Source organism: Myxine glutinosa, chromosome 14 (genome assembly GCF_964187855.1).
Source record: "Myxine glutinosa chromosome 14, kmMyxGlut1.1, whole genome shotgun sequence".
NCBI lineage: Eukaryota > Metazoa > Chordata > Myxini > Myxiniformes > Myxinidae > Myxine > Myxine glutinosa.
The window spans coordinates 4974659-4999701 of record NC_136274.1 but is presented as its reverse complement, the minus strand read 5'-3'; the positions used below and the strand labels follow the sequence as shown (position 1 = coordinate 4999701).

At 44.1% G+C, this 25043-nt stretch overlaps 1 protein-coding gene across 1 annotated transcript in view; it reads right to left on the bottom strand.

Annotated features, from left to right (window-relative positions):
* Window positions 1-569: 569 nt before the first annotated feature.
* LOC137439309 (transmembrane protein 132D) overlaps window positions 570-25043 on the bottom strand; it is a 78112-nt gene continuing 53638 nt past the window's right edge. The window contains exons 3-5 of the mRNA XM_078767937.1: window positions 20523-20781; window positions 20113-20307; window positions 570-1877 (exon numbers count right to left, since the gene is read on the bottom strand). Of these exons, the coding sequence (XP_078624063.1) occupies window positions 837-1877; window positions 20113-20307; window positions 20523-20781 (1495 nt within the window). The 3' untranslated portion in view covers window positions 570-836. The remainder of the gene's footprint in view (window positions 1878-20112; window positions 20308-20522; window positions 20782-25043) is intronic.

The window sequence follows — 25043 nt, the reverse complement described above, 5'->3', positions numbered from 1 at the left end:
CCCTACCAGATGCTCCGTTTCCCCACCGCATGCTCCGTTTCCCTACCGGATGCTCCGTTTCCCTACCGGATGCTCCATTTCCCTACAGGATGCTCCGTTTCCCTACCGGATGCTCTCTTTCCCTACCGGATGCTCCGTTTCCCCACCGGATGCTCCGTTTCCCTACCGGATGCTCTGTTTCCCTAACGGATGCTCCTTTTCCCAAGCGGATGCTCTCTTTCCCTACCGGATGCTCCGTTTCCCCACCGGATGCTCCATTTCCCTACCGGATGCTCTCTTTCCCTACCAGATGCTCTCTTTCCCTACCGGATGCTCTGTTTTCCTACCGGATGCTCCGTTTCCCAACCGGATGCTCTGTTTCCCTGACAGTGTTGCAATTTCATTTTTGTCACACCGCCGCCTCCTCAAATCCCCCGCTCGAGTCAGAATTTATTTAACTGTGTTACACAAAAGGATAACAAAAGGATGACAAGCTTTTGCCTCGAAAATATGGCATTTGCTGCAATGAACTGACATTCTGACGTCACATGTGTTTATGATAAATGGTAGAGGCCTCGATTCACTGGTTTAACCAATGTCATATTTTATTCAAGTCCACACAGTTTCATGGAGCATCATTCTAAGCAACTACTATAACCATGGTACCATGAACAATATTTACAGCAGATATATAAAGTCCACAAAAATATTTTAAAGGACTTTGTGAGGTTCAGCTCAATGACAAGAATGGCCTTATAAGCAATGCACTTTAAGGCCTTCACTTGGAACCAGGCAGGCCCAGCAAGATACTGAAATGGCCAAATCCAAGGAAATAATGAACGTATCCTTTTGTCCACCTAATTTCCGGGTCCGGCAGAGTTTATGCCATGCATTTCTAAAGAAAAAGGAATTGGACTGTTGTCTTTGGATTGTGAAATGGGACTTGATATCCTAATTGGCCTACAATCCCTTCCCGAAAACGCTGGCAGCACCAGCAAGGAGTTTTTCCTTTGAAGTGTTGGGGAGGGAAGTATATCTTGCTGTATGCTTTCATGGGGTCCACAATCGTCAGGCACGTGCAGAGGCCGTTCGCTTTTAGGAGGTGTTTGTTTGTAGAGGCGAGCGACATGGTGAGGATATTCCTGAGCAAGGAGGCTCCCCGGGTCACAAATGTCACTCAAGGAGACCCACTCGTGCGCATGGGGCAGGGCCTCGTTGTGACGGTGCACGGAACCACAGCGATAACGCAGCACGTACACCAGACAGTTGATCAAGAACATGAACATGGCCAGACAGAAGACGCCGAGCAGAGTGAACATCGAATTTTGCACATCCTCCATACCTGTGGGGTTTCGTGTGGACGATGTTTCCTGCTCGGTTCTTATGGAATTTCTCAAGTGTTGAGATTGGCCACAGAGTTTCTGTCGATTCCCCAGCACCTCCTCTCCCTCCCCTCTTGTGATGTTTATATCGCCTTTCTCACTTGTGGAATATTCTCCAGGAGTTTCATCGTCACCAAAGCAGCTCTCGTTCTTTGACTCCCGATTATCACGCCACTCCTCGATTTCCTTCTGATCATCCGTCATCGTTTCAGAAATCGCATTGGCATACTTCTTTGCCACCTTCTTCTGCGTGACGGTCGCTTTTACTTTCCCCGTTGCCAAAACAGATTCCATTTCAATTTCTTGGCAGATTTCCGGTGCGTGCAGCATTACCTGGGCAAACGCGTTGTCTTCTTTCAACGATGACCACATCAATGGCAGTTTGCTGATTTTATGACCATCACCAAAGCCACTCGTTGAACCAACAAGTGAAATGAAATAATCTTCTTCATCATAAATGTCCAAAGGAATTTTCATTCCATCGCTAAATTTGATCCAAACTTGTAATGCCGTGTTCTGTAGAGGAGAAAGACATTAGAAAAAACAAAATTAAAAAAAATATTGAAAACCACAAATGCAATGAAAAACTGTTTTATGAAACTTTATCATAGAGTTGATTGGTCGTGGACATTCAGCATTTTGCTTGAGAATAAGTGTGACGTTTTTGTGAATCAGTGTCTCAGTATGATGTGTAAAACGTACCAGTTGTGATATTGATGACAAGTGGGTAGTTACATTTACTGAACGTTAAATTATGCATTTAAAAAATCTATATAATAAAGCAGGACTGTCTGTCGGTCTGTCCGTCCCTGAACTACTTCCTCTGTTTTGGGACTGGCCTCGCCAAACTTTCTGCAGAACCCTTTGGGGTCCCAGTGGGTGTCCTAAAGTGGACGGGAGGTTTCATAAATTTCTCAACGCAATTATGATTTTGAGTTTCCACCTGCACTGCAAGTATCAAAATTAGGAGAAATGGAAAGTTTTCGGACCAGAAAATGGACAACTGATGGATAGGTAGTACCACATAACTCCGACCTGCTCCGACATTAAACTGCCACATCAATCACATCACACCATGTTCACTTGAGATTTTGTACTACTTTTATGGAATAACTCATTTCCTTCATCATGACACAAAAAAGCCAACCCCCCCCCCCCCCCCCACCCCCTCCACAGCCAACAACATCACCATCGTGACGATGATGATCAGCTTCATCATCATCATTAAAGGTACATTGATTTTACACACTACTACTCACAGTTTTGGGCCAAGCCCCACCAAATTTTGTGTGCACATTTTGAGGGTCACTGCATGTGTCCTAAATTGGGTGGGAGTTTTCATAAAATTTCTCAAAACATTTTCTTTTCAGATTTTGGGCTCCCACCTGTGTGTAGCACAGGTACCTCACTCGTATTCTTTCAGAGAGACGTTTGTTTGTCTGTCTGTGTGTGTCCATTGTTCTCAGAGATGGCTGAACGGATCTTTGCCAAACTTTCGGAGGTTCATCAGTGAGTGGTGGAGAGTGTTTTTGGGCAAAATTAATTTTTTTGAAAAATTTGAAAAAGAAAGTTCGATTTTCTTTTTCTGGATTTTTTAAAATCACTCCATAGTGCCTGAGCCTCTGCAGCTATGTGAAAGGTAATAATAAATTATCCCGATTAGTGTGTGTGTGTGATATTATGATATTAAATCTAAATTTTCCTTAGTGGGTGTACAGATGTGTTTTAGGCACCCACAAAAAATAGAAAAAAACCCAAAATGATTTCTTCAAAATGCCAACAGGATTATCACTGGGCAACACCGAGTACTCCTGCTAGTTTTATATAAAAGTCATTTCAAAATGCAGCTACAGTCCCAATAAAAGCATGTCTTGCTTCATTTACATTAATACACACAATGTAGTCTTCTTTTTCAAACAAAAACACAATTAACACATCACAATATGTCTTTTCCTTCAGGATGGCACAGGATGAGTGAACTTGCATTTGTCATCTTATCTGAATTTGATTCCTGACCTGCTTTGAAATTTTTTAGCTTAATAATGGATTAATTTTTTTTTGTTTATTAACAGATTAAAATGTTCGTTTAATGGCTTGATAAATTACATTTTTCGTTTATTAACAAATTAATTTTTTTGGTTTATTAATGAATTAAATTTTTTAGTTTATTAACACATTAAATGTTTTAGCTTATTAACAGATTAAATTTGTAGTTTAATGGATTAATGAATTAAAATTTTTAGTTTATTAACATATTAAATGTTTTAGCTTATTAGCAGATTACATTTTTAGTTTAATGGATTAATGAATTAAAATTTTAGTTTATTAACATATTAAATGTTTTAGCTTATTAACCCATTAAATTTTTAGTTTAATGGATTAATGAATTAAAATTTTTAGTTTATTAACATATTAAATGTTTTAGCTTATTAACCGATTAAATTTTTAGTTTAATGGATTAATGAATTAAAATTTTAGTTTATTAACATATTAAATGTTTTAGCTTATTAACAGATTACATTTTTAGTTTAATAGATTAATGAATTAAAATTTTAGTTTATTAACATATTAAATGTTTTAGCTTATTAACCGATTAAATTTTTAGTTTAATGGATTAATGAATTAAAATTTTTAGTTAATTAACATTAAATGTTTTAGCTTATTAACCGATTAAATTTTTAGTTTAATGAATTAAAATTTTTAGTTTATTAACATATTAAATGTTTTAGCTTATTAACAGATTACATTTTTAGTTTAATAGATTAATGAATTAAAATTTTAGTTTATTAACATATTAAATGTTTTAGCTTATTACTCCTGCCAGGGAGTAATGCATTCGATCGTGTCCGTGTGTGTGTGTGTGCGTTCGTGTGTTTGTGAACAAGATATCCGAAAAAGTTCTGAACGGATTTGGATAAAAGTTGGTGGGATGATTGCCCTTGGGATAAGGAAGAATTGATTAGTTTTTGGTGAAGCTCAGGATATTATTCCGGATCCAGGAATTTTTTGAAGGATTGTTTACCATTGGAAGATAGGGCTCATTTTTTTTAAACGTTATCTTCTATATATTCTATATTTAACATTGTGATATGAAAATAGTTTTCATATTTGTTGTAAATGTAGTTTAAACTGGTGGTTATGCATTAGAGCGGTGTATTTTGTTAGCAGCGTCCTCTTCAAGGTTCCTTTTTTTTTTCTAATAAAGACATATTCTGTCATTTTAAAACCACCAAAGTGTGTATTCGGTTTCCCCGTTTCATAAAAATGTATCGTTTGATACGTATAATGCTTTAAAACTGTTGTTGTTTTTTTTACCTCAGAAGTGATATCAACATTTACCTCAGCGAATGTCAATCGCGGTGTCAGTATTTGATGAACTTATAAAGACTTAGGTGAGTTATAAGTGTGACAAGCATGTTCACGGGATTCTTCCCAGAAGAATGAGTGGTCGCATTAGCTTGTACGACTTAAAATGAGCGAGTTTTGTTTTCACGTCTGGGCCAGTTTTACATGTTGTATCCCTAAGGAATGAAACGAACGGTTTACAATAATTTTATTTGAAGTCACACATGCCTCAAAATACACTCACTTATATAGAATTGAACGCTAAATCCGAAAATGTAAGTGAAATTGCCTTGTTTTTTTTTTAAACATTATCTTCTATATATTCTGAATATATATCTGTACAGTGTCTGTCTTGTGTTGTCTTGGCTTGTGTTGTCACTGAACTACTCCCTCAAACTTTTGTGAAATCGTACTATTCCAACTTGACCCACGGCGGGAGTATGCGCTCTACTGACTGGCGTTCTAGTTAACAGATTAAATTTGTAGTTTTAATGGATTAATGAATTAAAATTTTTAGTTTGTTAACATTTTAAATGTTTTAGCTTATTAGCAGATTATTACATTTTTAGTTTAATAGATTAATGAATTAAAATTTTAGTTTATTAACATATTAAATGTTTTAGCTTATTAACAGATTAAATTTGTAGTTTTAATGGATTAATGAATTAAAATTTTTAGTTTGTTAACATTTTAAATGTTTTAGCTTATTAGCAGATTATTACATTTTTAGTTTAATAGATTAATGAATTAAAATTTTAGTTTATTAACATATTAAATGTTTTAGCTTATTAACAGATTAAATGTTTAGTTTAATGGATTAATGAATTAAAATTTTAAGTTTATTAACATAAAATGTTTTAGCTTATTAACAGGTTAAATTTTTAGTTTAATGGAATAATGAATTTAAAAATTTTAGTTTATTAACATATTAAATGTTTTAGCTTAACAGGTTAAATTTTTAGTTTAATGGATTAATGAATTAAAATTTTTAATTTATCAACATATTAAATGTTTTAGCTTATTAACAGATTAAATTTGTAGTTTAATGGATTAATGAATTAAAATTTTTAGTTTATTAACATATTAAATGTTTTAGCTTATTAACAGGTTACATTTTTAGTTTAATGGGTTCATGAATTAAAAATTTACTTTATTAACATATTAAATGTTTTAGCTTATTAACAGATTAAATTTTTAGTTTAATGGATTAATGAATTAAAAATTTTAGTTTATTAACATAAAATGTTTTAGCTTATTAACAGATTAAATTTTTAGTTTAATGGATTGATGAATTAAAATTTTAGTTTATTAACATATAAAATGTTTTCGCTTATTAACAGATTAAATTTTTAGTTTAATAGCTTAATGAATTATAATTTTAGTTTATAAACATATTAAATGTTTTAGCTTATTTACAGATTACATTTTTAGTTTAATGGATTAATGAATTAAAATTTTTAGTTTATTAACATATTAAATGTTTTAGCTTATTAACAGATTAAATTTTTAGTTTAATGGATTGATGAATTAAAATTTTAGTTTATTAACATATTAAATGTTTTAGCTTATTAACAGATTAAATTTTTAGTTTAATGGATTAATGAATTAAAAATTTTAGTTTATTAACATATTAAATGTTTTAGCTTATTAACAGATTACAATTTTAGTTTAATAGATTAATGAATTAAAATTTTAGTTTATTAGCATATTAAATGTTTTAGCTTATTAACAGATTACATTTTTAGTTTAATAGATTAATGAATTAAAATTTTAGATTATTAACATATTAAATGTTTTAGCTTATTAACAGATTAAATTTTTAGTTTCATGGATTAATGAATTTAAAATGTTAGTTTATTAACATATTAAATGTTTTAGCTTATTAACAGGTTACATTTTTAGTTTAATGGATTAATGAATTAAAAATTTTAGTTTATTAACATATTAATTATTTTAGTAAAGCGCGGCGTTACGCGCGCTGCTTGCGAGCAAGGAGGAAGCGGACAAGCGGTAACTTATAAGCGTCTATTTCAGGAGCCCACTGTAACACTGGCGCGCTCCGGGCTGCGCGCCCGGTGTATATCATGAGGCCACGCCTACCCCTTGGGCGTGGCCACCGCCCACTTGGTGCGCGGAATGATGTCACCACGCCAGTGGGCTTTTGTGTCCGCCACACGTGCCCCCCCAGAATTCCCGCGCACCTGGAGGGCCTGTTTGCGGGGCAGATGAATGACCCGGCCGAAGCGCCCCCTGGCGATCGGCGGCGTCCGGGGTGCAGGGATGCCAGGTGGGATGCCCCTGGCTGCCCCTGGGATGGGTGCAGGATCGGGGGGCGGCGTGGCGGCGGGGCTGGGTGGTGCCGGGGGTCCGCCCGCAAGGGGGCGGCCCCGACGTGGGGGTCGGGCCACTGGCGGTGGATGGTCCACGTCGAGGTGGGCCGGCTTGAGGCGGTCCACCGAAACTCCTCAGGAGTACCGCCGATGTCCAGGGTGAAATGCTTCGCCCTGGTCTCCAGCACGTGGAAAGGCCCGTCGTACGGGGGCCGCAGTGGTGTCCGGTGGGCATCGTGGCGGACGAAGACGTACTGCGAAGCTCCGGGGCGACGTGCGTCGGTGGGTGCCCGTGGCATGCCGTTGGCACCGGGGCGAACTTCTGGGCGGTCTCTTGCAGAGCGGAGCGCTGCTGTGCCGCGGACCATGGTGCCGTGGAGTCGGGGAGGAACTCGCCCGGCACCCGCAGCGGTTGCCCAAAGACCAACTCCGCCGCGGAAGCGCGCAGGTCCTCCTTGGGCGCCGTCCGGAGGCCCAGCAGGACCCAGGGGAGCCTGTCGACCCAGCCGCCGTCGCGGAGGGTGGCCCGGAGCGCGGCCTTCAATGAGCGGTGAAATCGCTCACACAGGCCGTTAGCCTGGGGGTGGTAGGCCGTGGTTCGGTGCAGCCGGACCCCGAGCCCCTGCGCGACCGCCCCCCAGAGCTCCGAGGTGAACTGGGGGCTGCGGTCGGACGAGATGTCTGAGGGGGCGCCGAACCGGGCGACCCAGGTGGCGATGAAAGCCTGCGCGACATCGGCCGCCGTTGTCGACGCCAAGGGCACGGCCTCCGGCCACCGGGTGGTGCGGTCCACCATGGTGAGGACGTAGGTGAAACCCCGTGAGGGGGGCAGAGGTCCCACCAGGTCCACGTGGCCGTGGTCAAACCGGCGTTCCGGCACCGTGAAACGGGGCCAACGGGGCCTGGGTGTGCCGGTGCACCTTGGCGCGCTGGCACGCGAGGCACGTCCTGGCCCAGCCGCGGACGGCCTTCCGGAGGCCATGCCAGACGAACTTGTCGGCGATCAGCCTTTGGGAGGCCCTCGCGCCCGGGTGGGACAGGCCGTGGATGGCGTCAAACACCTGGCGCTGCCATCCCGCGGGCACGATGGGGCGAGGACGCCCGAGGGAGACGTCGCACAAGAGGGCCGCGCCCGCGCCGTCGAACGGCACCTCGGTGACGCGGAGGCCCGTGACGGCGGTCCGCAAGGCCTGGACGTCGGGGTCAGCGGCCTGGTCCGCTGCCATCCGGGCATAGTCGATGCCGAGGTGGACTGCGTGGGCGACGGCCCGGGAAAGGCAATCCGCCACCGGGTTGTCCTTCCCCACGACGTGCTGGATGTCCGTCGTCTACTCGGACATGGCCGAGAGGTGACGCTGCTGCCGGGCCGACCACGGCTCGGTGACCTTGCCCATCGCGGTGATCAGCGGCTTGTGGTCGACGAAGGCAGTGAACGCACGGCCCTCGAGCAGATGGCGGAAGTGCCTGACCGCCAAGTGAAGCCCGAGCAACTCGCGGTCGAAGGTACTGTAACGGCGTTCGGGCGGGCGAAGCTGCCGGCTAAAGAACGCCAGCGGTTGCCAAGCTCCACGCACCCATTGCTCGTGCACCGCGCCCACCGCGTAGTCCGAGGCATCGGTGGTGAGGGCGATCGGTGCATCGGGCACCGGGTGCGCGAGCATGGTGGCGTTAGCCAAGGCGAGCTTCGCGCCCGTGAACGCCGTGTCCATCTGCTCGGTCCAGGTAACGTCGCCTTTGCCCGGCTTACCTCGGGGAGCTTCGTGCAGGGGGCGCAGGAGCTGGGCGATACGGGGCAGGAACCGATGGTAAAAGTTCACCATGCCCAGGAACTCCTGCAGCCCTCTGATCGTGCGGGGGCGCGGAAACCCCTTCACCGCCTCCACCTTGTCCGGCAGGGGGACGGCTCCGTGCCTGGTTACACGGTGCCCCAGAAAATCGATTATGGCGGCGCCGAACCGGCACTTTGCGGGGTTCACAATCAGGCCATGCTGGCCCAGGCGTTCGAAGAGCGTGCGGAGGTGGCATAGGTGCTCTTCGCGGGACGCGCTGGCGACGAGGATATCGTCCATGTAGACGTAGACAAAATCCAAGTCGCGCAGGACGCTGTCCATCAGTCGCTGGAACGCCTGAGCCGCATTCTTCAGACCGAAAGGCATGCGCAGGAACTCGAAGAGTCCGAATGGCGTGATGACCGCCGTCTTCGGGACGTCCTCCAGCCTGACGGGGACCTGATGGTAGCCGCGTATGAGGTCCACCTTCGAGAAGAAGGACATGCCCGCCAAACGGGCGGAAAAGTCCTGAATGTGGGGGACGGGGTAGCGGTCGGGAGTCGTGGCGTCATTGAGACGGCGATAGTCCCCGCACGGTCGCCATCCCCCGCCGGGCTTTGGCACGATGTGCAGCGGCGACGCCCAAGCGCTCTCTGAGCGCCGAACGATGCCGAGTCGCTCCAGGGTAGCGAACGCTGCTTTTGCCACCGCCAGCTTCGTCGGCTCGAGGCGGCGTGCCCGGGCGTAGACCGGTGGCCCGACGGTGGGGATGTGATGGGCCACCCCGTGCTTGACGGCCCCCGCCGAGAAGGTGGGCCGCGTGAGGGCCGGGAAGCCGGCGAGGAGGCGGGTGAATGCGTCCGCTGCCGGAAGCGTACAGACCAACGTGGCCGGAACCGAACCGTTCGGCAAGCCGCTTGGCAAGCCGCTCGTTGAGCTGCTCGCCGAGCTGGGCAACGCACAAGCGAGCGAGCTGAATGTCTCGGCCTGGACAAGACGTCTGCGCTTGACGTCGACCAGGAGCCCATTAGCGCACAGGAAGTCCGCGCCAAGCAGTGCCATGGGCACGTCGGCGGTGACGAACGTCCATCGGAAAACCTGCCCTCCGAACCGCAGAGAGAGGCAGCGTTTTCCGTACGTACGGATGGGCGTCCCGTTCGCGGCAAGCAGCGCGGGGCCCCCACCCGCGGCGTGCTTGTCTGACGTGCCAGCGGGAATGACACTCACCTGCGCTCCCGTGTCGCACAGGTAACGGCGCCCGGAGAAGGTGTCCGTTATGAACAGCAGGCTGCTCGAACGGCCGGTGCTCATCGCCACTATTGAGCGCCGGCCCGGGCGTTTCCCGACCTGTTGAAGGAGCATGGCGGATGACACTGCCGAGCTTCGTGGCCGAACTTGGAGTGGAACCAGCACCAGGTGGTGGAGCTGGAGGGGTGCGGCTGGCTCCGCCAGGCCGGTGGAGTTGGCGGGTTTCCCCGCGGTGGCGGTTTTCGCCGCGGCGGTGGGCGGGGCGTGGCGGCAGTCACGAGGTGCGTATCAGCATGCTGCGTATGCTGTATAAGCTGATGCTGTGGATCAGCAGCATCAGCAGCATTAGCAGCATCAGCAGCATTAGCAGCATCAGCCACGAGGGCTGTGACGGCCACGCCGACTCTCGCCCGCGTGTCCGAAGCGGCGAAGTACTTGTCCGCCTCGGCCGCCAATGCTCGGGGTTCCGTTAGCCCGGTCCCGTCCAACGCGAGGCGAACCTGCGCTGGAAGTTGGCGACGGAAAAGCACCCGGAATAGAGAACCGGGGGCTTCGTCGCCCAACAGTGACAGCATATGGTCCATTCGAACCGACGGGCGCGTGTCACCGAGCTTGGGGAGATCCAGGAGGCGGTCGGCCCGTGCGTCGTCCATGAGGCCGAACGTGGCTAGGAGTAGCCGCTTGAGTGCCTCGTACTTGTGGCCATCCGGTGGGTGGCGAAGGACGGACACAACTCGAGCGGCTGTGCCGGGCCCGAGGGAGGCGACGACGTGGCAATAGCGCGTGTCATCGCCGGTGAGGCACCGAAGCTGAAATTGGGCTTCGGCCTGGATGAACCAGACTTCGGCCTGAGCCTCCCAAAATTCGGGAAGTTTGATGAAGTTGGCCATGGCAATGGCGTCGCGTGTGGAAGGATCGCTCCGGCAGATCCAACGTCGAGGGTCACCAGTAAAGCGCGGCGTTACGCGCGCTGCTTGCGAGCAAGGAGGAAGCGGAGAAGCGGTAACTTATAAGCGTCTTTATTTCAGGAGCCCACTGTAACACTGGCGCGCTCCGGGCTGCGCGCCCGGTGTATATCATGAGGCCACGCCTACCCCTCGGGCGTGGCCACCGCCCACTTGGTGCGCGGAATGATGTCACCACGCCAGTGGGCTTTTGTGCCCGCCACATTAGTTTATTAATGAATTAAAATATTTAGTTTATTAATGGTTTAATTTTTTTAGTTTATTAATGGATTGAAATTTATTTATTAATGGATTTTTTTTTTTTTGCTGTTCTCCTCTTCCCTTTATAAGGTGTGAGGTCCAATGGTGCCAAGCTCCTGGCCTGCCTTGACCACGAGATTCCTCCACTTCCCTCTGTCCTCAGCCCACTCTCTCCACTCTCCAACCACCCACACCTCACTAATATCTCTCTTCACAAAATCCTCCCATCTCAACCATGGTCTTCCTCTTTTCTTCCGACCTTGTTCCTTCAACCCTTCCGCTCTCTTTGCCATTCTCTCTTCCCCCATCCGCACTAAATGACCAGCCCATGTCAGCCGTCATTTCACCAATCTCTCCATCAAGCTCATCTGTACACCAATCTCCCTCAGTTCAGACATCCTCCTTCCATCCACCTTCTTCACTCCTGCAATCCTCCGAACCCAGTTGTTCTCGTAAACCTGCAGACTCAGTTGTTGTCTCTGTATCGGTGCAACCGTCTCCAGACACAAGACATCAGATCATTTCCTTTCAATCTCATTGAAATATTTTTTATCCGCCATTACACCCTCCACTCTCCACGCATTCACACCCACCTGACATTTACTGAATGTTAAATGCATTCAACTCTATATTCGCATTCGCACCACAAATTTTTCTTTTTTTCATGCCACAAACCCTCCCGGGACTTACCTGAATGCACCAGTAGTTGGATATATTGGAATCCGTTAACCCATTGTCAAGTTATAAAACGACAAAGAAAAAACATGGCACGACTCTTTGTATAATACTAGAATATAAGACTCATCGCTTCGCTGACAGAAATACCAATCTTTGCTGCGATGGCTAATCTATGGGGGAAGAAAGAAAAGGCTTCCAGGGAGATCCTGCTCTCCGTGCACGGATAACCAACATCACGTGTTGGCATTTGCAGTTTTCACACGCGTGTCCATGCAACAATAAAAAATAAAAAATAAAAATTATATATATATCGATACATATATATATATGTGCAGTGTCTGTCTTGTGTTGTCCTGTCTTGTCACTGAACTACTTTCTCAAACTTCTGTGAAATCGTACCAAACTTCTGGTATGCACATATCTCTCCCGTCGGGATGTCCTAAGGGTATTTTTTGAAAAAATGTCAAATATTGTTTTTGGGTTGTTTTGGAATTTTTTCGGGAATTTTTTTTTTTTCAACTTCAATTGTTTATAAAATGTGATATCATGTATATTACAAATACATTTGTGCAAAATAATTGTAAGAATTATGATTGGTTTAAACCATGACAAAACGGCAACTCGGGTACAGTCATTTATCTATATATCGACACATCTCGGCAGTGTCTGTGTTGTCACTTGACGACTCCCTCAAACTTTTGTTTCCGTGGTTGTGAAGTGTTTTTAATAACGTTGTGGTGGTTTTGAATCACGTGGTGGTGAGGTATTTTGACTTATGTGTGGTGAGGTGTAATCGTCCCAAACTTCCAGTCTGCACCTACCCCTCCCCTCTGTGTGTGCTGAGGGGTTCTTTCTTGAAAAAAAAACATTCAACCTAAATTGCCTATAAAAATGTAATATCACAAACACAACAAATACATTTGTGCAAAATAATTGTTTGTATTATGATTGGTGTAAATCATGACAACACAGCAACTCAGGTACAGTCATTATCCTCAGCTAAAATAAGCCCGATCCTCAGTAACGACGCTCGCGAGCCGGGCCAAGCTAGTACAGTATATGTATGTATATATATATATATATATTGGCTGACAAACATTCCCGGGAGTTACCCGAATCCACCGTTTGATTTATTGAAATCCGTTAATCCGTTCTCAAGTTATAACACGACAAACGACAGACAGACAGACAGACAGACAGACAGACAAGGCTCCCTTTATAATATCGAAAGATTACATAAACATTTAAGTAGTTTCTCTGTACTTTTTCATTTAAAGTTCAATAAACCATTATCAATGCAAAAATTGATAATTCCTGAATCTATCTTTCGTGATCTACAATAAAGATTTTCCCAAAATAGTTTTCATCTGTTTACAAATCAACCTATTTGATCTTTGGGGTGGTGGGAAACACTGGGGGGTTTGCCTCACATCTCCTTTTCACTAGATATAAATACTCAAACATCCCTCCCAACTGAAACCAATGATCTTCATTCTCCAACAAACAGGTGCCTCATTGGTCATTATCGCACAACTGTTCCACCAATAAAATAGATTTGACGTCGTCTGGCTCTCTCTCCCACGTCATTGAAAACAATTCAATGACGTAAAATAATATTAAATCCTAAATATAGTGGCCGCTGATTGGTTATATTAAAACAGGCGTCACACCAATATGATTCGCATGACCTAGTCTACGTTTCTGACTTGACAGAAAAGTTCCATATCATAATAATTACTTACACAACGGAAGGTAACAACACAAATGTAAGTGATGTTTTAAAAGGGAATAGCACCGGAAATAATCTCACATTTGTGTAAGCTAGTAAAAAAACATAGGGGCAATACACCTGGCGCTCACCTGGTAGAATAAACAGTATACTGCACCAAATAAAGGTATTTTAAACCAATTTTAACGGTTTCTAGAAGACAGGGCGGCATGGAGAATCATACTAACATAATCACAAGACTTTAAACAAACAAACAAACAAATACCTATTTGGGGGGGGGGTGACCCCCCAGTAGACCCCTCACTGCCCGATTTTTTTAAATGTTGTGAACAAACTTTGGTACAACACGGGTGATTAGGGTTGTGGTCAAGTTTCATCAGAATTGTGTGTGTATATTGTGAGAAAAAAGCCAATACCTATTTTGGGGACAACCTTTGGGGGACGGACTGACGGACTGACGGACTGACGGACTGATGGACTGTTGGACTGATGGACTGACGGACTGATGGACTGTCGGACTCTCAGACTGATGGACTGATGGACTGACGGACTGATGGACTGACGGACTGACGGACTGACGGACGCGCCATCGCATAAGCTCACCTGAGTTTCGTTCCAGGTGAGCTAAAATATATAAATAAGTTTAGAGGCCTGCCAACTATGAAAAATAACCTGTGTAGAAGAGATTTTGTATTACAAATGGTATGATCCCTGATGATGAGCTTGGATCCCCTCCAGGCACACACTAAGGATGTGCTGCTACTTTTCTCTCAACAATGGAGGGAGTACCTGAATCTCAAGCAAGAGGGTAGGACTGTATCTCCGGACACATCTCAAGCGCACGACAGTCTGACACCTTATTCTCCTTGATATGGTTTCTGTCTGTGACATCCGAGGCCACATCCTGTCTTGGCTTGCTGAGTTTCTCCACTCCGACAGTCAGCCCATAGCTTTGAATGGAATCCCTTCATGTAGTCTCCCAGTCATGTCTTTGTCGAGTCTTATTACTCCGACACATAAATGGCTTTGCTGGTGCTCTGGAGAATCTTCAATCCACCTTTCAGATTAACCTGCATTATCTGCAATGAATAATGAACTAAAGTACAGTCCTCCAAAATAACAATACAATCTGAGCACATCCAGAGAGGATGAAGTGTTTGTTTAACAGATGGAATACGCCATTCAATCCAGGAAATTCTCACATTCTTACCTTCTCTCTCCAGAATAATCTATCAAACCTAACGTAAAACGTAAAAAATGTATCAACTGCATGACATCCAATCCTTTAAACTTGTGGGCCTTACCATCAGTTACGATGTCTCAAGAGCACCACCAGCCAGGTTCATGCTGGGTATCCCTCATCGTGCCAAGTCTTTATTTGGTAAAACTGAACTCCTTGGCTTCCAATGTCTCAGCCTACAGCTCAATGGAGTCACTATTCTATCCTATGGACTAATTCCCTTGCTTCACATCTCTCACTTCTGAATGCTGTGAAGTCCAAAGCTCAACATCAATGGTGTCTCTCATGAAGATGCAGAGGCACAGGGCCTGTTGCTCTTTCACTGACGGAAGGATGGTGAACGCTCTTCTGGTCTTTCTTCCCCAGCTTTGTCATATGAAAACAGGGAAATTTTGAAAAATGAAACAACAACCCCTTTAGTTTAATAATTTTTCATTTTACTGGCTCTGTGGCCTTTCTGGTTTACCAAGGCACCTGCATATCAATGCCAGATTGGGTATTTCTGAGGTAGGATGATCAATGCTTTGACTGACCCTGATGTGCAGGGTTATGGGTGGTGCCTTGGTTTCGGTACAGCCACTCACAAGAGGTCCTTCCAAAGGATACTGTATGTACCGAAAGTCTAATGTGCGGAATTTCAAGACTCTCTGCTCACCTTCACTCTTTCATTCCTCTTTTCTCCCGCCTCTCGAACAAACTCCCCCACTCCCTTCAATCCAACTCCTCCCTCCAGGTCTTTAAAACAGCTGTTCACCACCATCTCTTATCTTCCCCCATCCAAAACCTTGATCTTTTCTACCCCCGTTAATTCACCCCCAGATCCACTTTTCTGAAAAACCGACTTCTTTCCTGGAAGTCCAAGCTGTGTCCATGTTTTCTTTTTTTACCTCTCCCAACCCCACCCCCCTTCCCACGCGTCCTCCCCCCAAACCCTCTGCCTCCCATAGATCTCCCGATGTCCCTGCTCTCAAATATTGTACTTGTGTGCTTCCCCCTCTCTCCCCCTCTCGTCTCCAGCTCCCTTTATTTCGTTTATGTGTCCGTTTGTTTTTTTGTTTTGTTTTTGTCATTAATGTAAGCTCTTACACGAGCCTCGATCTTGTATCCCCCAAAAAAATTAATACACACTGCATAGACAATAAAGATAACACATGGAAGATGGCGGGAAAAGAGCACAAAGAGAAACTTATTTGATATTTAAAGAAAGTCTGAGATATTGAACCAAAGTCTCTATAAATGAGCTCAGCTGACATCATGCTCCAATCAAATCTCACCAAACACAATGTACAATCCATGTCAGGCAGGATCCAGCTTCGAAAACTGGAAACGGAAACGGAAAAATTTGCCTTGGAATGGAGTATGTTCATCGAGTATCCCTTTACTTTGGCCGACATTTCAGTCACTTTGGTCTCCAATCGTGTGTGAGCAGAGGGTAGATTAAATATGGCTAAGATCTCGAAATTGTTTCCAAAGTCGTTTGAGGATTCAATAAACTTTATACATCATGTCAAAAGTTTTAACTCTCATGATCAACTACCTTGAGTAGTGGAAGAGCTTTTGGTCATCTACCAAGTATACATTGACGATGGATCGTTGTTATTTTGAAACTTCTTGTTATCATTGTACACTTCCTGCTGCATCTACTCACACTTCCTGCTGCATATACTCACACTTCCTGCTGCATGTACTCACACTTCCTGCTGCATATACTCACACTTCCTGCTGCATATACTCACACTTCCTGCTGCATCTACTCACACTTCCTGCTGCATATACTCACACTTCCTGCCGCATCTACTCACACTTCCTGCCGCATACACTCACACTTCCTGCCGCATATACTCACACTTCCTGCTGCATCGACTCACACTTCCTGCTGCATCTACTCACACTTCCTGCTGCATATACTCACACTTCCTGCTGCATGTACTCACACTTCCTGCCGCATCTACTCACACTTCCTGCTGCATATACTCACACTTCCTGCTGCATATACTCACACTTCCTGCTGCATATACTCACACTTCCTGCCGCATCTACTCACACTTCCTGCCGCATACACTCACACTTCCTGCCGCATATACTCACACTTCCTGCTGCATCGACTCACACTTCCTGCTGCATATACTCACACTTCCTGCTGCATATACGCACACTTCCTGCTGCATATACTCACACTTCCTGCTGCATATACTCACACTTCCTGCTGCATATACTCACACTTCCTGCTGCATACACTCACACTTCCTGCTGCATCTACTCACACTTCCTGCTGTATATACTCACACTTCCTGCTGTATATAATCACACTTCCTGCTGCATATACTCACACTTCCTGCTGTATATACTCACACTTCCTGCTGCATATACTCACACTTCCTGCTGTACATAATCACACTTCCTGCTGCATCTACTCACATTTCCTGCTGCATCTACTCACACTTCCTGCTGCATATACTCACACTTCCTGCTGCATATACTCACACTTCCTGCTGCATGTACTCACACTTCCTGCTGCATGTACTCACACTTCCTGCTGTATATAATCACACTTCCTGCTGTATGTAATCACACTTCCTGCTGTATGTAATCACACTTCCTGCTGTATATAATCACACTTCCTGCTGCATCTACTCACACTTCCTGCTGTATATAATCACACTTCCTGCTGCATCTACTCACACTTCCTGCTGCATCTCTCACACTTCCTGCTGCATCTACTCACACTTCCTGCTGCATCGACTCACACTTCCTGCTGCATATACTCACACTTCCTGCTGCATATATGCACACTTCCTGCTGCATATACGCACACTTCCTGCTGCATATACTCTCACTTCCTGCTGCATATACTCACACTTCCTGCTGCATATACTCACACTTCCTGCTGCATCTACTCACACTTCCTGCTGCATATACTCACACTTCCTGCTGTATATACTCACACTTCCTGCTGTATATAATCACACTTCCTGCTGCATATACTCACACTTCCTGCTGTATATACTCGCACTTCCTGCTGCATATACTCACACTTCCTGCTGCATCTACTCACACTTCCTGCTGTATAGAATCACACCTCCTGCTGCATCTACTCACATTTCCTGCTGCATCTACTCACACTTCCTGCTGCATCTACTCACACTTCCTGCTGCATATACTCACACTTCCTGCTGTATATAATCACACTTCCTGCTGCATATACTCACACTTCCTGCTGTATATAATCACATTTCCTGCTGTATATAATCACACTTTCTGCTGTATATAATCACACTTCCTGCTGCATCTACTCACGCTTCCTGCTGCATATACTCACACTTCCTGCTGCATCTACTCACACTGCCTGCTGCATATACTCACACTTCCTGCTGCATATACTCACACCTCCTGCTGCATATACTCAACACACTTCCTGCTGCATATACTCACACTGCCTGCTGCATATACTCACACTTCCTGCTGCATATACACACACCTCCTGCTGCATATACTCAACACACTTCCTGCTGCATATACTCACACTTCCTGCTGCATCTACTCTTTTAAACCAAACTGTCCCTTAAATCGTAAATTCATGGAACTAGACAACTCAGGCCCCTGCGTAGAGCTTGGTATTGTCATCGTACATCATTGTTCGAAGCCTGAAAATGTAATCATTCACTAATGCTGATTATATCAACATACAGCTGGAATGATAACGAACTAAGAATAGCTGTTTGTTGTGAAATAGGAAGAACATAAAATTAATTTTGATCGTTTAACACAAGTGACGTGAAAAGTTCCCAAAATATCCTCATCCTGGAAGAAAAGATAAACTTGTTTCTTCAACTTCTTTAGGTTTTCCTGAATGTTTGAACAATTTCTACTGCACATCAAGGAACCTCGTTCGTTTGTAAGTGGAGCCGTTGATTATTTATTTTTTGTATCCAAGATCGAGGCTCATGGAAGTGCGAACATTAGACAGGAAAACAAACGGACACATAAAACATGAGATAAAGGGAGCGGGAGACAAGATGGGGGGAGAGAGAGGGAAGCACACAAGTCCGACATTTGAGAACAGCGACATCGGGAGATCTGTGGGAGGGAGAGGGCTTGAGAGGAGGAGGCACGGGAAGGGGGGGGGGGTGGGTGGGAGAGGTATAAAACACATGGACACTGCTGGGACTTCCAGGAAAGAAGTCGGAATTTCAAAAAAGTGGATCTGGGGGTGAATTAACGGGGGTAGAAAAGTCGATTTACCAGTGAAAGCGTCATGATTTGCGACTATTCCCGAAACTTGGATATAATTCCCTTTTACTGTCGTAATAAAGCGTATTTGGCCATCTCGGAAGTTATCCTTTATAATTAGACAGCTGTCGGTCCCATTAGCAGGTTTCAGGTAATATTTTTATGCTTGCGGAACGCAGCACCACACCGGCACGTTTTGATGCTCGGTGCATCACTGATTGGCCCTCGAGGCACTTTTGCCCCGTTCCGCTGGAGCCGTGAACGTGCATCGGTTGGCATGAGGCCACGGACGTTTTGGGACCGTTCCTGTGACTTTGCAGGAACGCTGCGGCCATTTTCCCCATCTTGCCGGTGGCCAATCGCCCGCGGCTAAGCGCCACCTGCCAATGGCCGGCAGCCAATTGTCAAGTGCGTCTCCTTTGTTGTCCCACAGCAATAGCATTTGAATATTCTCAAGTCGTTTTGTCGTATGGCGGTGGCACCACAAGCTGTCTTGCCGCTCAGTTAACATCTGTCATGTGGCGACTCATTTCCGAGATTACCCGGTCAATAAGAGTCTGCTATTGCCGACAGCTGCCATCTTTATTTTGAATTGTTTTTGTGTATAAGCGATTTACACGTTCATCCAAACAATCGTGCAATTAGCCAATTATCGAGCGACAGTTCAAACCAGCTCCAATATTTCTACAGGTTCACTTGGATTGAAATGAGCCCAGTGGAGGCGCCAAGGATCGAAAGCTCCGACAGTGCACCAGCTTGGCGAAACAAGTCTCATATTGATCGTGTTCGGCCTGACACTTGTAACATATGGAATGGGAGCACATCATTCAAGTACATGAATGCTTGTTCCCCTGATCGATTAAAATTCCCAAGGATTGTGCCGTACCAACATCGTTAAGACTCAATGTTTACCGAGAAATGTTTTCCATCTTGGAATAAGCCGCATGGCAAATGATTATGTATCCGTGTCTTTATACCTCGGTGAGACGTCCGGGGCCTGGTCGCTGTGGAATGGTTGTAACTTTGAGAACACGACTGTCCTCCTTGTCAGCTTGAATCGTAAGGGCAAGTCCGACATATGGTTTTAAATTCAATCCTGTCACAAGCACAGCCTCGTTCCGTACGTGCACCGCCTGCTCTCCGAGTATGGCACCGGACAATGGTGCCAGCACCTAGGCGGACAGGGCAGAGTGGTGTGAAAGAATTGGATCGACAACATAACCTCATGCACAAGTTGTCATACACAAGGCATGTCGACTCTGATTTCGTCATCCAATGTGTTACAGAAAGAGTGGAAACCTAAAGGTAAATAATTACAGGTAATCCTGCCTGCAAACATTATATCACTGATGCTGATGTAAATAGCACGTCTGGTACATGAGCTCACCTGGATGGTCGTATTTCCAGGCCAGACACCTGCCACCCTTAGGGAACCCCTCAGCTGCGCCACACTGCCATCTTTGATCCTAAGGTTGCTTTTGGAATGCTTGCTCACGTCTACCAGCCATTTGTTACCCAGCAGGCATTCCTGAGCGTCGACGTTTTCTGTAGTCTCTGCGCACAGCTCGGTGAACACCCGAACCACACCCATCTGGGACTGTAACCCGCAAGCTGGTGTCACTGGGAGCTTTCCATCGTCCAGTGTACTGGAGAAGCACACAGGTGAATGAAATGAAATCATACGGGGAGTAAGGAGGGAAATCAATAAAAATCAGGAATGCGCATTTCACCATCAAAGCAAAATGAAATGCACAATAAAACCACAGAGTAAGGAAGAAATCAAATGATACCAAAACATCATTTGGTGTACTCATTATTATGTCTACACTGACATTTGGGCGAGCTCAAACAGTGGAAAACATTCAGAATCCCATCGAAGTGGAAAACATGCAGCGCAAGAAAGAGAATTAAAAACCAAAAGCCCAAACCACCAGCTGGTCTGGACCAAACATAATTGGAAAGAATATCGCCGACATCAAACGGTGTTCGTGATGAATTAAAACAAAAATGTTCACCTGCTTTCAAAATGCCAATCTAGGCTGTGAATTTGGATATTCTGGAAGTTTCTACTCAACCCATGGGGCTTCAGAGCACTTTAATTATGTTACACTATGGTGTAACAGATGCCACCTTACTTTAGCAAGAATATGAATGACATGTTGTAAATTGAAATATTCCCACTTCCTATGAGTTGCCTCTCGAGGGGCATTCAGTGAAATCACTGCAAAACACAAACAAAATGCTTTTACTTTGAGCGTAAAGGAGCTCATTAGCATGTGGGGTGAAAAGGACCTCATTTATTGGTTCATAAAATAACATGTTATGCACGTGTTTATCCAATGGCTCGTATATTGACCGATTGTATTTGCAAGTCGAATTCATTGAAACAAAACGACATGCCCGTGCATTCAACGAGATGCTTAAAGTAATACTCAGAAAGCAGTTATTATCAGGAAGTTGTCCAAAATACGTGCGACAGATATATCGCAACACATGATCAGAATAACAGAGCACTATTCATGGCCAAGGGGCAGAGGGAGCCATTGCCTTGACAGACTGTACATTTAAAGGCAATAAAGCCTTGCAAAAGGATCGCACTCATACACTGAGTGAATGACAATAGCTTCTGTGAAGATACATTTATAAAGATATTCAAGAAATTCTCACTTTTTTACATTTCAATGGACCTCTGCATCTTCGTGAGAGATACCATTGATGTTGAGCGCTTTGGACTTAACAGCATTCAGAAATGAGACATGTGAACCAAGGCCACAAGTTTCAGTGCATTTCATACGAAAACAAACGACGTGTCAATTGTACAATGCATTTGCCATATTTTTTAAAAATTGTGTTTCCTGAAATATAAAAAATCCTTTCCTATTCCATGTCCAAGCGCTGCATGACGTCATCGCCGAGCACGGAAGGGGGCCCGGTAACGACGCGAGCTGAAAGGGAGTACTCAACTTTCACTCCGGTTGTTTGTTATTGTACATCGCTCCATTCCTATTAAATCTTAAGGCGCTGCATGACGTCATCTCCGGGGAGCAAAGAGGGCCCGGAGATGACGCGCGCTGAAAGGGACTCAGTTTTCACTCCAGTTTCTTTCTTGTTTGTTTGTTTTCTTTTTTGTGGTCCCACACTTGTTTTCTTGATTGTTTGTTCGGGCGAAATCTCAGCCATCCTTTGAGCTAGGAAGCTGAAATTTTGGCACAATAGTGAGCAAGTGCTTTGCCAAAAACTGTATTTTTGTGTTTTGATTAATCAATTAATTGATTAATTACTTAATTATTATCCATTTATGAAGTACTTATTATTTTGTTTCCTTTCCCATCTGGGCATTATCTCAGGAACCTTTTGAGCTGATATTCGAAAACGACAATGACCTAGTGATTTGGCTGTAAAGGGTATTTTTGATTTATTGATTAATCAATTTATTGATTAATCAATTGATTGATTAGTTAATTAATCAACTACTTATTCAATTTTTTGGGATTAATGACTTATTTAATTCATTTCCAAAAAGTTACAGCTTCGGATGAAACACTGGTGGTTGAGGTATGCTATTAGCCAATTGATCAAGAAAATATTTTACGATTATTGTTTATCGATTTTAATTGTGCAATTAATCAATTATTGTACACCTCTCCCTCCCAATACTGTCTGAAGTTCAGCTTGAATCTGTTTGGCAGTTGATCGAGGTGTTTTCTCCACCATTGAAACAATCCTTCGCTGCAATCTTCGATCAAGTTTTCTCTTGCGGCCACGTCCATGGAGGTTGTCTCTACAGTGCCACGGGCCTGAAACTTCCTGATAACATTGCGTACGGTGGACGCAGGTACATCAAGGCCTCTGGAGATGGACTTGTAGCCTTGAGATTGTCCATGCTTGGCTACAATCTTGTGTCTGACCTTCTCAGACAATTCTCTGGTTTTCTTTATTTTCTCCATGCTCATTGCGGTACACACAGTGACACAAAACAGCAGAATGACTCCTTTTCTCCATTCAAACTGGTGGAATGAGTGATTTTTATATTGCAGGCACCTGCAACTCACCACAGGTGAGTTCAATTCCAAAGTAAAGGAGAATCATCTGCTTGAAATCTAATTATTTATAACAACTTCTAAAAGGTGCCAATAATATTGTCCGGGCCATTTTAGGATTTCTGTGTGGAAAAAGCTACGATTTATTCATTTTTTCAGCTTTTTTTGCTTTGTTCCACTGAAAACCAAAGAAATACAAATGTGGATTACAAAAGATTTTTAATTTTCAACAATTTTCTGGAAGAAATCGTGCATTATTTGAAAAAAGTGCAATGGTGCCAATATTTTTGGCCACGACAGTATATATAAATACATATATTAACATGCATATATATATACATAAAAAAAATAAAAAAAAATATATATATATATACGTACATAAATGCATATATAGCTAAATATACACATAAACACACACACACACACATACACACACACACACACACACACACACACACACACACACACACACACACACACACACACACACACACACACACACATACATACACACATGCAAACATTTATACATACAGATAATTGCCTTATTTAATATGGTAGGATGTTATGTAAGTGTTGCATTTTAATGTCATAATGCATACTAAGGTTATGTAAGTCACAATGCAGCCTCATTTGGCTGTTTATGCCACTTCTGGTAATCATGTGCAAACACACACACAAGTAAATTACCTAGACGCAGGAGGAGGCCACTCAACCCATCACGCCTTGTGCTATATCCACAACCTGAAACTCATTGTAAGCAATTTAAAACAGCAGTGGTGATAAAGATGGGGTGAGAGTGATGGAGAGGCGACCAAGGGGTAGGAGATGGGAGAAATGGGCAAGGCCGTAACTGAAAGTCGATTTTTTGTGTAATCCTCAATAAATTTTATGCTAATCAGATACTTTTATAGGTCTGGAAAAATCAAGACTTCCCAATATGTATATTTTTTATGTTCAAGGCTCCAGTCATGGACTATAGTCCTCATCCAGGCCAGGCCTTACACAAAAGAGCTCTGCATTGATGGAATAGTGAAGAAAGAGAATAGTCTAAAAGTTTTTGAGGAAGTAAAAAAATCTGCTTTTGAAAAGGGGAAGGTCGTAAGTGTTTGGAAACACAGACATAGAAAGGTAAAGAGATCCAGAGTTTGGCAGTGGTGGGGAAGAAACAAACATCATAATGGCCCACCCTTGAGTTACCAATGGCCGCACAATAATCATGCGATGTAGAGCGTGTCGAGTATTCCGTGGTCTCGCTAATGGCGGAGGTATGCAAGCAGCAAGTTCTTGGGAGCAGAAACCGAAGTAATATCTGTTGAAAAGAAAAAGAGAGCCAACTTTGTGGCGTAATTTGAGCGGGTCGAGTTTTGAGGTCAGATTGGGAGGGTTGATAAGTCGAATTACTTTGGATTCAATTCTGTCCAGTAAGTATGTGGAACTAGAACCTCCCCAGATGTGAGAGCAGTACTCTATACAAGGACGAATCAATCCTTTATATCGTTGAAGAAACTGTTGAGAGGAGAAGAATCTTCGACATCTGAACAGATTTGTCTCAATTTATTCGAGGCAGACTTAAGCCATTTGTGTAATGTGTGGATTCCAGGATAAGTTTGATGTTAGGGTAATACCTAGTAGGTTAGATATGTTTCTGAATAAATATCCCTCATTCGTTAAGAATATAATAGGTAACAGAATAAACAGAATCGAATAAACCTTATCAGTAACACAAAGCAAAACATCAAAACATATTCATAGGTTCTGAAATTTTGGGTAACCACCCAGAGTTATATCCATGGAAATGGGACATGTGGAGAAGAATGAATGGGGGAGGAGAAGGAATACATACAACAGACAAGACACCACCCTTC